General features: G+C 39.3%; 1 protein-coding gene across 1 annotated transcript; it reads right to left on the minus strand.

The window, feature by feature from the left end:
• Positions 1–224: 224 nt before the first annotated feature.
• LOC109479936 (uncharacterized protein KIAA1841 homolog) lies at positions 225–11,689 on the minus strand. Its single transcript, XM_019782013.1, has 9 exons — positions 11,539–11,689; positions 10,769–10,963; positions 9,509–10,136; positions 8,775–8,912; positions 7,487–7,682; positions 6,317–6,412; positions 2,837–3,009; positions 1,842–1,985; positions 225–1,378 (listed from the first exon to the last, which is right to left on the minus strand). Exons 2-9 carry the CDS (start codon positions 10,875–10,877, stop codon positions 1,255–1,257), a joined length of 1,608 nt encoding a protein of 535 aa, XP_019637572.1. The 5' UTR covers positions 10,878–10,963; positions 11,539–11,689; the 3' UTR covers positions 225–1,254.
• Positions 11,690–13,802: the final 2,113 nt, after the last annotated feature.

The raw sequence follows: 13,802 nt of genomic DNA on the forward strand, positions 1-13,802 counted from the left end.
CAGAAAAAGATGGACAGGGCAAATCCTAGAAACAACAAATTAAGATGGTGTGGACGTGTGGACGTGTGGACGTACCAACTACTAAGTACACAAGTCATGTACCTAATACCAGGTCAGAAAAGGTAAGACAGACAAATAGCAACACTTTTGCTTTTGATGTTTAATACGATGTCATGGAGGCTAACTCATACAGATAGTACACAATGGAGACGTGGACATGAAAAAGCAACACAACTTCCCTTATCATGCTTTGCTTTTCACCCAGGTAGCAAAAACTGTACAGTTCTCGACACAATGAGTACATTTTACATAAAGACAAGGTATCCATGATACCTTAGCAGCATGGGGTCTGAAAAATCGGATTCTTCTTGTATCGTGTAGTTTCATTGCTCAGGCTTTGTGCGCAAATACCATTTACGTTTCACAGCATATACTGTACAATGTATAAATGAATACATGAATATTTGAAAGCAGCATTTTGATATGTTTGTATGTATATGTATTTACTGGATGATCAATATACTTGCTTATAATGAAATATCTTACAGAATATTTTAAGGTATTCCTAACAACATTTACAAATATATACATTCAACAACTACATGTATTGTTGGTCCTCTTCTTCTTAATTGGTGCTTATACATTTGTACTATGAAAGCACAAAGTTGTCCATCACAAAAGCGTAACATTCCTTTTTAACAATGGTTACCATTGGTTACATTTGTTTGTTCAAGCAAGTTTCCATAGAAACTATCATACAAGCTGGCATCTCATCGGTGGCTCATGTTTTTGGTTCCATAACATAAACTTTGTCTCTGCACAAATACCTGTTTTCAAGACCCTGGACGTACCAACAAGAAAAGGTTTTAAAGAGTTTCTCAATGATTTCACAATACGCCAATTATATACAATACACATGATGTTTTTTTTTACCTTGGGTACATTTGGGACTTCAGAGGTAGTGACAGTACATGTACTTTTTCTGTACCTGTATTCACTTTTTTCTGTTTGTTACACACTTTTATCTTTGGGGACTAACCATTTATTATTACTAAGGGGTGTGTATTATTGGAAAGGTGAGCCTTTTTAACAAAAAACAATATTTGACTACATACTATTGTATGGAGTGAAATAATAAATTATTTCAAGTGGAAAGGAAAAAAACACTGTAAAGTTGTTGGGAATGTTTCTTTTGTGATACACCCCTTTAGAGTGCTGAATGAACAAGCCCTTGAAACAATGGGGACAATCCATTTATCTCAGCGGAGGCCTCTGTCGGGTGCGTAGTGGTGCAGCGACGCCAGTGGGTTTGGACGGCTGCAGCGTACTACGGAATTGTGCGTCAAGTTTGGAGTAGATACCACCAGCATACTCCTTCCTGTAATGCGATGTTAGTAAAAGACTGTTTAAAAGATCTCTGACCTGGACAATGACCTGATTTGTTGACGTCTCTCACCATGGTAACTGGTGTTGGGTTACATAATGTTGCAATTTTATAGTTATAGGGATTTATACTCCTAACTTGGCTTCATGGCTTCCATAGAATAATTTGAACACGTTTCACCCCAACTGCGTATGCCGCTTTTGAAAATTCAAAAGATTTTGATGTTGGAATTTATGTTGTTGCATTTTTTTTGTTTAGGGACATCAAATTAAAAGGCATGTTTCCCTGGATGGGTATGATATAAATAAAATACAACACGGTGGATTCCGCATTGCCCTTGGTCCCAGCCCTCTCGCGATCACGTTCGGGCCGATACCTCCGGCAATATGCAATTCATGGTTCTATAATATATTCTATAGTAATATTATGTATGTATTCTATATTACATGGTACTCACTTGGTTTTCTCCAGAGTACCAAAGTGAATCTTGGCAAGTTGTGAGACCATGTCCGAGTTCCTCATGGCGTCCTCCTCCCGCTGAGCGTCCTGGTTCCACCGCAGAGACCGCGTCGTGTCCCACTTCCTGCAACGGAACAGAAAACTGAGAAACACGGGAACGGTTAGATCAGTCAGAATCTGGTCACGACATTTCTTACCTCCACCTGCTGCTCTCACCTTTGAACTTTGACACCATGACCTTCACCTTTGACCTGTTCTTCCTTCCCAGTCACCAACCTGATGTCTAACCTACAACCCATACTTAGGCCACACCAATTTGATTTGTTGGTTCCCAGATTTTTCAGAAAAATATGAAGCGACAGGGCAAAAAAAAGTCCTAGGCATCCTATAACCCCAAATGCTTATACATGTATACATGTAATTCAAACAATGAATAATTATAGAACTTTTAATCAATCCACTGCATTGATAGAAGAGAAGGGGAGTGCCTTCAACTGTTGGAGCCAAAATATGAGCATTTTGGAGTTGATGCAGAGCCTGAAATGTTTTTTTTTTAAAAACCTGTTAACCAACAAATTAGATTAGTGTGGCCTTACGTCGATGAAGGTTAGACATCCAGGTAATACGATACGCCAAAAACAGTTACTCAAGCAACTGGATATGATTTTGAAAACGTCAGACGTTTCAGCTAGTATCCACTAGCTTTCGTCAGTGACAAAAAAAATTTGTCTTCACTTTATTTGCATATCAATCAACAGGTTGTGCTTATAAACCTGCTTTCCCCTCTGGTCTCTCAGTCACTGACGAAAGCTAGTGGATACTAGCTGAAACGTCTGACGTTTTCAAAATCATATCCAGTTGCTTGAGTAACTGTTTTTGGCGTAGTGTGGCCTTATTACAAAACTGCATACTTTCACTGACAAACCTTTGACCCTTCACCTTTGTACCAAGACCTTTGACATTTGACCCTTAGAAGAAAAGTCTATCGCTCACCTTGCTTTGTTTTTATCAGACTGCGCAGTTTTGCTGGTTTGTACAACGTTCCCTCCCTTTTTCACGATCACGCGAGGGAGGCTGGTCCGCGGCTGCTCCGAGTCCCCGACCTCGTCATCGCTTCCGTTCACCGATTCATCATCGGGTGTGAACGCACGCTGAACACCTCCAGCCTGGAACAAACAAACACAAACAAGACGTGTTAGATTGAATCAGACAATGTTCCCTGCCATTTTCTCACCAATTTGCATACTCAGTACTCTTTACATGCCCTAAAAGAAAGAAAGAAAGGAAATAAAAAATTGAATTGTTAAAAGTTCATTATAATTATAGACCTGTTTGCCTTTCAGGGATCGCTAGAACTGCTTACGTCACAGGGGGGACATTTCGAATAGAATGCTGTTCTAGAACCTGAAAGTTGAACGAAGCACACCTTCACCATTCAAATTCCTTGTTCGAAAATTAATCTTTTTACAGTGACAGTTTCTTTCCCCGTATATATGGCCAAGCATTGGAATTCCCTCCCTGACAAGTATTTCCCACCAACCTACAATCTACAGGCTTTCAAATCAAACGTTCACCGCCATCTCTTGACATGGCCATGTTTCTCTCATATTTCTAGTTCAATGCCGAGAAGTGGTTGTATAGGCCTTGCATTGAACCACTCCAAAAAAAAGAAGCTTTCGCTTGAGGTGTCCCCTTTAGCAGATCACTGCGATTAAGTCTGCATTCTGCTCTCAGATACCAGAATTGGCTATTTGGTGAGATTGGGTGGAAGGAAACAGGGGACAGCCATCCTTCAGTGAAGTATCCATAGGCTTTAGACTCATTGTACAGGCCCAAGTCAGGAACTTTCAGAAATCAGAGTTACACACATCAGTAAATCTGCCAGGGGGGACAACTAGTCTTTTACCAGACCGACTACGCTGGCTATATAGGAGAATATTTGCCAGGGGAGTTTGGCCGCCTTGGGACTTTGACTGGCTTCAGAGGTAAAAAACTACCTCCCCGCGGACGGACTCCCTTGGCCAATTTTACTCTCTTTTTTGCCGAATTCTATGATCCATATTCCGGTAGAAATGCCTGGTGGAGGCTAGGTCGGAGGGAAAGAAACTACCTCCCTGCTGCCGGACTCCTTTGGTCAATTTTACTCTCTTTTTTGCCGAATTCTACGATCCGTATTCCTGTAGAAAGGCCTGGTGGAGGTTAGGGGACAACGCAAGCGAAAGCCGGTTCTAGAATGGTGTTCTATTTGAAATATCCCCCCTGTGACGTAAGCAGTTCATGCGATCAATGAAAGGTAAACTGGTCTATTGGATTAGGATTATATCTCGAGCAGGCAACACCTCCCTTCATGCACCTACCGGTACCATGCACGTGTTCATTCTCACACCTGTTGCTATAAAACATAATCACCCATTAATATAATTGATCAGAAGTGTGTTTTTGCATTTTGCAGCTGATATATGATACTTATTACTCGGCCCTTTATTTGTATGTCTTGCTGTTTGGAATGTTTAGAACCATTGCAGTTTGAAAGAAGAATTGTCAGAAAAAGGCCAGTTTCTCGGAAGAACTGGACTTCTAACATGGAATCAGAAAAAACACTTACACTAAACTGAAAGTCAGAAAAAAGTTCACGTTTTCAAAGAATCAGTGCTGACTTTCTGTTATCTAAGAAGGGCCAACTAGCCTTTAAGTACATTGAATTATATCTGAATCAGCATTTTGTTAACGCAGAGATGTTCCAATTTAATTAATTTTGCATGGCATTTTCAAATTTCTGAAAAATAATGTCTGAATCAGCATTTTGTTGTGGCAGAAATGTTCCACTTTGACTAATTTTCCATGGCATTTTTAAAATTAAATTTCTGAAAAATAATGAATAAAACTCTCTAATTATAAAGAATCATGGCCACCAAAGCTAAAAAAAGACCCAGGGCAGTGCTTGTTTATGTTTATGTTTATTTATGTTTATTATGTGTGCCAAAGAAGGTAGGAGAGAGTAAAGCTCAGCCTGGATGTTGGGAGCGTTTTCCTCTCGGCAGCAGCGCAAGAAGGAGAAAGTCTTGATAGTCTTGCAAAAAGTGGTAAAACCCAACCATACACGCCAGGACCCGGCAGCCTGCACCGTGGGGAGGGGGGCACGGTCGGAGGGGGGAGGGGGGTGTCAGAAACAGAAGAACACACAGAGAGGTGAAGAGGGTGGCAGACGGAAGGAGTTCACATCCAACATGACAAGTTAGCAACAGTGAGGAGCATTAGTATAGCACTGCACTTGTAGCTGATTGGGTTAGAGTTTAGCAGGACGTTGCCAGAGCGTACTGCACCTGCGCAATTTCAGGGCAGCAAAACTGGAAATATTCTGAATAGGGCAATCTTTGTTATACTGACACATACAGCTTCACATTAGCACTTTTCAATCAGTATTCTATACTTCGGGCATTTAAAACTGCAGAAACAAGCCCCATGATGAGTCCTTTATTTTAGGTGGTACCCTAAAAATCAGCCAACTTGCCCTTCCAGTAACCATTTTCCGTCAGAATTTTGCCAAATGGGAATTTTTGCTCCATGAGGGTCAATATACAAAGCCTGGGATAGTGTTGTTTCAACTCAACATGTAGATTAAGTGACTAGAATATTGGCTGTGAAAAATCGGGTTTCCAGGTCCTAAAAACTGCACTGGATGCTGTAGTTTTCACATGTTATGTCAGAAAAAATATCGTCTGCAACAGGCAAAATTCTGATGCAACGACGTTACGTTGACCAAAAATTCAATGAAAACCTTGAAAAATCAGGGTTTTGCGCAGGTGCAGTACGTTCTGCCGACGTGCTAGAGTTAGCATTCTTTGAAAAGGAATAGTTAGCATTCATAATGTAGCATTGGATTCTAACATTGCCTCAAAACAGATCTATATGCCAATTCCCTTTCATGCTGAGGGGTCATAGACAAAAATATACAGAAAGAAATATTACCAGATGACATTCTCACCAACTTAAGCATCATCACAGAGACATGACATTGAGTTCTGGGCATTTTTGGGGCTAGAATCAGGTGGAATTTACTCCCTAATCCCTACCTACCCTAAAAAAAAAAAAACTGCCAATGGACTCTTGCAAGGGACATAAACTTTTGAGCTGATCAACCTTTTCTAGCTCCATGATCTGACACCTGAGTGATAAAACACTGTACCATTGGTTTTCTAACATTACATTGAAAATAAAAGTGTCCTCATGCGAGTTTTACTTTGTTAAACTGTATTGTATAAGTTGGATTACTACATAAATATCACTGAAGGCTAAAAAAAAGAAAGAAAGAAAAAAGATAATCCCTACCTACCGACCCTAATTTTTTTCAGGACTGAAACAGGAAAGACAACATTTTTTCCTAGGCCTTACCTGCTATTTTAAACAGAACCAGCGTGGTGTAAGGGTATTGCCGGACACACAAAAAGAAAGGTGGATATTTTGTACACTTACGTCAGGACTGTGCTGCCTGTTGGCTAGCACACCGTTGTCAGGGAAGATTGGACGCTTGGTTTTCTCATTCCCATCTAGGAGATAGTCCATTCCAACCTGTGTGTCAACAAACAAACAAACAAACAACAAACAAACATCAGCTGACAGACTGAAAAAACTTTTCAATACAACAAAGATGTAAAAATAGACCAGTGTACCTTTCACGGATCGAATGGACCTATCACATTATTACGTCACAGTTTGTTTACTGCAATGAATGCCGGTCAATCGACGTTTATATTGCACAGGGATGCGTAGTGAGGTGTGTGTTTGTGTAGCGTTAGCCTCAATATAAGGCCTTTATACAGTACTACTTTCATCTACTGTCACAACTAGATCACCCATGCGGCATGTAATGCTGTGCCAACACAACTAGTCGCAGCAAAAATCAAACATACTTGCATGACTTTGAAAACTTTGAAATGATCTTTATTCTTTAACTGACTGTTTTAGAATGTTCTTTAGAACAGGTAAACAAACTATGACGTAATAATGTGATAGGTCCATTAACTGTTACATCACAGGGGGGACATTCTGAATATTATGCTGTTCTAGAACTGGCTTTCCCTAAGGTGTTACCCATGGCAGATATTCGACATGTGTAACTTTGATTTTTAAAGTTCCTGGCCTGTGCCAATGAGTCTAAAGCTTATCAATACTTCACTGAATGATGTCCCCTGTCCCCTGTTTCCTTCCACCCAATCTCACCAGATAGTCAAAATCTGTTATCTGAGAGCAGAATGCTGACCATCACAGTGATCTGCCAGGGGGGACATCACAAGGAAAGCCGGTTCTAGAATGGCGTTGTTTTCAAAATGTCCCCGTGACGTAACAGTTTATTTGACCTGTGCATGAAATGTAAACTGGTCTATTAAAAAGCTTTGGTGCAAAAATGCACTTTGAAACATCATCAAGACCAAGTTTCAAAGCTTAAACATTTCAATTCTACAGAAATCCTTTGTTAGTAGTCTGTAGTTCATTCATGATTGTTCAAATTTATATGCATAGAGTAGACTATCATATTATGCAATTTATGGATGAAAGAATATTCAATACTAATGTATACACTTCTAAAACGCATTTTGACATTTTGATGATTTTTTACACACTTTGGGAAGTTTCAACACCTACCTGTGCGAGTGTTTCCAAGCTGCGTGATTCGCGTGTGGATGGTTTGAACGGGACACACACCGCGTCCTTGTGTAGGAGTAAGTCCTCCAGTACCCTGTCTGATGTCTCCTCGTGGTCAGTACCAGGCTTGTTACTGCTGAAGTTGACCACATGGTCCCTGGTCCTACAGCCATTGTTCAGGCCTGAGGGGTCAAATCTGACAAAAAAACAAAACATGACCTTGAAAAAGAACAAGAACAAAAAAGACAACTAGAAGGTAAAGCAAATGCAAAGCAAATGCATATAATGTTTACCTTCGCATATGGTCTGCTCTGTTAATTCTTACTCAATTACACAAAGTCATTGATTTTTCATAATATATATATGGTCAGACAGGAGTATAAATCCCTCCTGCTATAAAATTGCAACATGATGTAACCCAACACTAGTTACCATGGTGACAGACGTCTGGTTCAGGTCATTTCAACCTTATGTGTTTGGAATGGAAAAAATGGAAGAAGGAACAGAGAAAAACGTTTTCTTTAGGTAATGACCTTGAAAAAGAACAAGAACAAAAAATACTTCATTTTTTATCTAACTTAGTGTTTGTTTCTAAAAAAAAATCCTACCATCAAATAATAAGGATCACTGAGCAAAGAGAGCAAGAAGAAAAAAAGACCTTCAAAAATATCCCCCACCTTCTTTTTTGTATCCAAATGTTTGTGAGGAAAAAAATCCTAGAAGTATTATAGTAAAGTCCATTTAAGTTAACCTTCTCCCTGCTGCCTATAACGTATAAGTTAGTATAACAGCATAACCAATACAAATCTGGTACCAAATGGCTACCTTAGGCCACACCAATTTAATTTCTTGGTTAACGGATTCGCCCGCTTCATTTTTTTCTGATTTGCAAATAAAAATAAAAATTCAGAATCAAGTGCAAAATGCTCATATTTTGCCCTGAACAGTTGAAAACAGTCATTTTCTTCCTAGTTGTTACAGTTATTCCATCTTTCAATGCAGTCGTATCATTAAAAGTTCAAAATTCATTGTTTAAATTTTGAACCAGCCTGGTGTGTTGACTTCATGGCTTCTATCGTACCATTTTGGGCCATAATAGGATGCCTAGGCCTGTTTTTATTTTTATTTTTTTTTCGCCCGCCCGCTCCATTATTTTTCTTCAAAAATCCGTTAACCAAGAAATCAAATTGGTGTGGCCTTAGCAGGCTGGAGGTCAAATTCTCAAAATGGTGGCTTGACAAAATTGTGTGATTTGAATCAGGCTCAAATAAAAAATGACAAGGCCCACCTCATGGCTTTGGAGTTACAGCAGGCATACATCCCGACTGCTACCATGGACAGCTCATCTGTGGCAGGTGGGTACTGCGGCTGCTCCAGGTGAAACTGGCAGTGGGACAGCTCCACACACGGGAACATCTTTTTGCACCTGCAGGTGTAACAAATACACAAATGCATTTTAGGCTGAGGGGAAAAAATGTTGTGTTTCCTGTTTCCCATTAAAAAACTGCAGACCCTAGCATTTTTGTGAGTGAACCCATACAAGGGACATAAAGTTTTCTAGCTCCTTTTCTAGCTCCATGATCTGACACCTGAGTGATGAAACGTACAATATAGGTTTTCTAACATTGACATTGAAAATGTCCTCATGCAAGTTTTACTTTTATAAACTGTCATGTATAAGTTGGATCACTAGAGATTGCCAAAGTGTAAAAAAAATAAGAAAGAAAAAAAGATAATCCCTACCTACCGACCCTAAGTTTTTTCAGGACTGAAACAGGAAACACAACATTTTTTCCCTACGCCTTAGAGACATTTTCCAAGTTACAGAACATGTATTTTTCATATTGCATGTAAAATATTTGCCAACATGTAATTTCATATTATTATTATTATATGCCCAGGATTTAGATATCAATGTGTGTATTTACAGAATTAGAAAGTATTTCCAAATTGCAGGACTAATTTTTTTTGACATTCTACAGCATTGCAGAACATTGAAAAAAAAGGATTTCTCCCACCGACCTGGAACACTGTAGATAGTGTAACATCCCCCACAGCCTCCAGTATACATCCCTCCATGCCTTCAACTCGTTATGCATATTAATGATGTAGTCGTTAACATCCCAGTTTGCGTCGGGCGAGTGTCTATACGCTATTGCACCGTGACTGTTAATCGACATTCGCGTGGGAAAACACTTGACTTTCATTTGCATATCCTGCGTGAGCACGCGTTTACACACGTGACAGCGAAACAGCGTCGCGCCGTTGTTTTGAAACAGGGACTCGATCTTTTTACAGAAGATCTTGCTTTTGATTTTGTCCTTGCGGTCTTTGATTTCGTCGGCTTCGTTGTGGTCGAACGTAGCGGCGATTCGCGTGATGAGCGGGTCGCTGATGCAGTTCATGTTACACGGCGTGGAAACGATCGCGCTCATGTTCTGATGGCAGTACTCGATGCATTCTTCCACGAGAGTCGCCATCTTCAAGAAGTCGGAAGAAATCAGGATGGAGATGACGTTGTTGGGCTCGAGTTTCGGCGTTTCTTTGTCTTTCTCGCGGGGACTGTTACGCTTCACATAACGCATCAACCAATCAAAGATGTGGACGTCGCAGTGCACCGATATATCCACTTCTTCCCATCTCTGTGCATCTGAAAAACCAGCAGCAAAGAAAATCAACATACTGACAAACAGTAAACACAAATCTACAATAGTAAAACGTTGAACTTCATTCCAACACAAGGTTTCACAGAGATTAAATTTTCAACGACCACTCTCGCCTTCATCAGGATAATTAATGACCAATCACTTCACAACATAATATCGCGAGATAATTATTATCCTGATGAAGGCGACAGGTGTCATTGAAAATTTGATCTCAGTGTAACCCTTGTGTTGGAATAAAGTTCAACATTTTACTATGATTACTACCAACACATGATGAACTTTCATGAAGAATCTACAATACTGCTAGCCACAAATGACCATTTTGAATACCAAAAAATTGTCAGATTTAGATTACACGAACTTGCATTGTTTATGTTTAGTCTTATTCTTAATATATAAACTCATGTATGCTATGGCTGGCTAAAAAGTTTAACACACTGTAAAACAGTTGCAAACCCACCAAATATAATTTTGCACATACATATATTGTGTACATGTAAATCTTTCAAATTGCACCTAAAATTTTTGCCATTGTGTAATTTTGGCCGCACCTGAAAAAAAGTATTTCAAGCCCTGCAATAATGGTATTCCAATATTTGAACAAAGACCAGTCTACCTGTGGAGAGGTACTCAGCGAAGTACTGCATCTCCTGCACCAGGAGGTCCCGTGGACAGGAGAAGTCCTGTTTCAGGTTCTTCGCCTCGTCACACACGTGGATCACCATGTTAGCACCGTGGGGCTCAGGCAGCAGCGCGTGTGGCAGCTGGAAGTTTGGAATGTCACCTGGTGCAGCTGGAGCATCTGGAACTGCTGGAAGGTAGGAAAGATTATCTTAGGCAACACCAATTTAATTAATTGGTTCTCAGATTCGCCAACTTCATTTTTTCTGAGTTGCAAAAAGAAAAAAAATTCAGGTTCTAAATCAACTCCAAAATACTCATATTTTGGCCCACATGGTTGAAGAAAGCTTCCTAGTTGTTAGACTAAGAGTTTTTCCATCTATTAGACAAGTATCATTATGCATTGGTTTGCTCAGAACTTCAAGTTAAAAATTCAAGGATGCCTAGATTTGTTTTTATTTTTGATAAGTTTTTTCGCCCTGTCACTAACTTCATATTTTTTTCTGAAAAAAATCTGAGAACCAACAAATTAAATTGATGTGGCCTTTATCCTTTATAAAAAAAATCTATTGTTTTCGTTGGATTTTTGGTCAACGTTGCATCAGAATTTTGCCTGTTGCAGACGATATCTTTTCCGACACAACATAAAATGAAAACTACAGACGGGATGTTGACCTAATATGCAAGAATACCATCTTATAGTATATATATGAGACATTCTCAGTACGTTGTGCAGTAGTGCAGTACGTTCTACCAACGTGGTACCTTTTGCTTGGTTAGGTTGTGCAGATGTTGGACCTTTCTGATTGTTTGCAGGGTTGACGTTGGACTTAGCTGTCTTTGGTTTCCGTGCGGGCTGCCTGTTGGTAGAACGGGCACCTGTCCAAGTGCAAGAAGCCACCTGGGACAACTCATTATACCTGGAAAATACGGAATACCAACACCTGTAACTTTTTACCAGTATTGCATCACATGTATACAATTTATTCACTTACTTCCTCACAAGGATCAGTTTTACATGTGGGCTCAATATTAAGGGTTTTGATTTTGAAAATTAATTACACAAGATATATAATTATAAGGACGAAGCATAACATTTTTACTTAAGGCCACACCAATTTAATTTGTTGGTTCTCGGAATTTTTCAGAAAAAATATGAAGCGACAGGGCGAAAAAAAAATAAAAATAAAAACAGGTCTAGGCATCCTATTATAGGATTAAATGCTACGAAATGAGCCATGAAGTCAACACAAAAGGCTGGGTTAAAATTTAAACATTGAATTTTGAACTTTTAATCAAACCACTGCAATGATAGATGGGAAAACTGTAACAAGTAGGAAGAAAAGGACTTTCCTCAACTGTTGGGGGCAAAATATGAGCATTTTTCACTTGATTCAGAACCAGAATCATATTTTTTTTTTTTTGCAAATCAGAAAAAAACAAAGAGGCGAATCCGAGAACCAAGAAATTAAATTGGTGTGGCCTAAGTTAATATTCCTGTTTTTTCACTGTACTGTTGTGTTCACTGTTTTCACTGTCACTTCTGTACTGTGAACTTATCATTACAGTTAACATTCAGATAATTCCTGGACTTTCTTTTTCCTGCACCTGTCGCCACCGTGAATATATAGTTCTGACCTGACCATTTTTCTCAGACCATGAAATTTTGCTTCTGTGAACATAAAGTGAATTACAGTATTGCGATGTGGCTTGACTCCTAGTATGTCTTGCACATCATAACTGAGCACGCCAGGACAGCTTAATCTTTTTGCCTTTGACGAGAAGGCTATGAAATCGTTTCGGCACTGTTTGGCAGATTATGCATGATAACTTTTGAAGGCATGGTCCAAGGTTCACGATTTTTGGCAGGCAGGTTGTCTTTGGGGTGGCTATTGTCAAGGCCAAAAATGGGTTTCGTGGGGAGTTCCTATGTCACTGCAGATGACTTTTTGTGTTTGTGTTTTTTCTTGTTTATAAGTGTGTTGGGTTCTTTTACATGCAGAGGTTTGATGGCGCCTTACCTTGTATTACATGTTTGTGCGGAGACTTTGGGTACCAGTTTGGTGAGCTGAGCAGGGTCAGACTCCAGTAGACCCTTCAACTGTTGGTTCCCGATACATGTCTTCAACAGGACGTCCAGCACCAGCGAACCCTCCGTACCCACCTCGGGCATCGTGATCACAAGTCACCTCATATACTACTTACAAAGAAAAATAGCAACATGTAAATATCGGTAAAGCCTGCATGTAGCGAGTCACAAGTATGCAAATGAGTATACTATATAGTCACATAACCTATGTGTTTACTGTATGGATTTCAATTTCATTGCATACAATGTTGTTGATGATTTATTGTGTATTTCGCGAAAATCATGAATTATGTCACAGCGGCACAAAAATGTATTGCTTTTGACAACATACAAGTTAAATAGTTGATTAAGATTATGATTACGTATAGCATGAATGTTACTAGTTTGGAAATAAATTTATATTTTAGTGATATTCTTCTATGTTTTGATCAAGGTATCAGATTTTGAAATTGTATTTTTCTACAACAACTCTTTTGTCATGACCATTTGCCGTTATTTTGTCTGAATGACTGTGCACCGTACACCAGAGAACTATTTGGCAAAAAAAAACTCATATCATAACAAGAATCGCAAAATCCGCATCACACATCAACATCAGTTGATCTTTCCCCCACCCCACCCACCAAAACAAATTCTTACCATCGTGAATTAAACCAATAAACTAACAAAATAAACACAAAAAGGAGCCTTTTTCCACAAAATAACTTATTCCTAATACTGTTCAGATTGTAAAGAAACAAGAAAATTGCCGCAAATTGCCAGATTTTGGCAAAAATCGTGCAACAAACCTTCATAAAATTTAGCGTCTCCTGCTGTCTTGGCGACCTGGGCTGTTGACCTGCAATGACCCCAATTAATTAGGGACAACTCAATAATTCTGACACAGGGTACGTATGGATGTAAGATTCATCAGTATATAATATTAAAGTTGCATATTGAG

The sequence above is a fragment of the Branchiostoma belcheri genome, unplaced genomic scaffold, assembly GCF_001625305.1.
Source record: "Branchiostoma belcheri isolate BF01 breed outbred unplaced genomic scaffold, Haploidv18h27 scaffold107, whole genome shotgun sequence".
In the NCBI taxonomy this organism is placed as follows: Eukaryota; Metazoa; Chordata; class Leptocardii; order Amphioxiformes; family Branchiostomatidae; genus Branchiostoma; species Branchiostoma belcheri.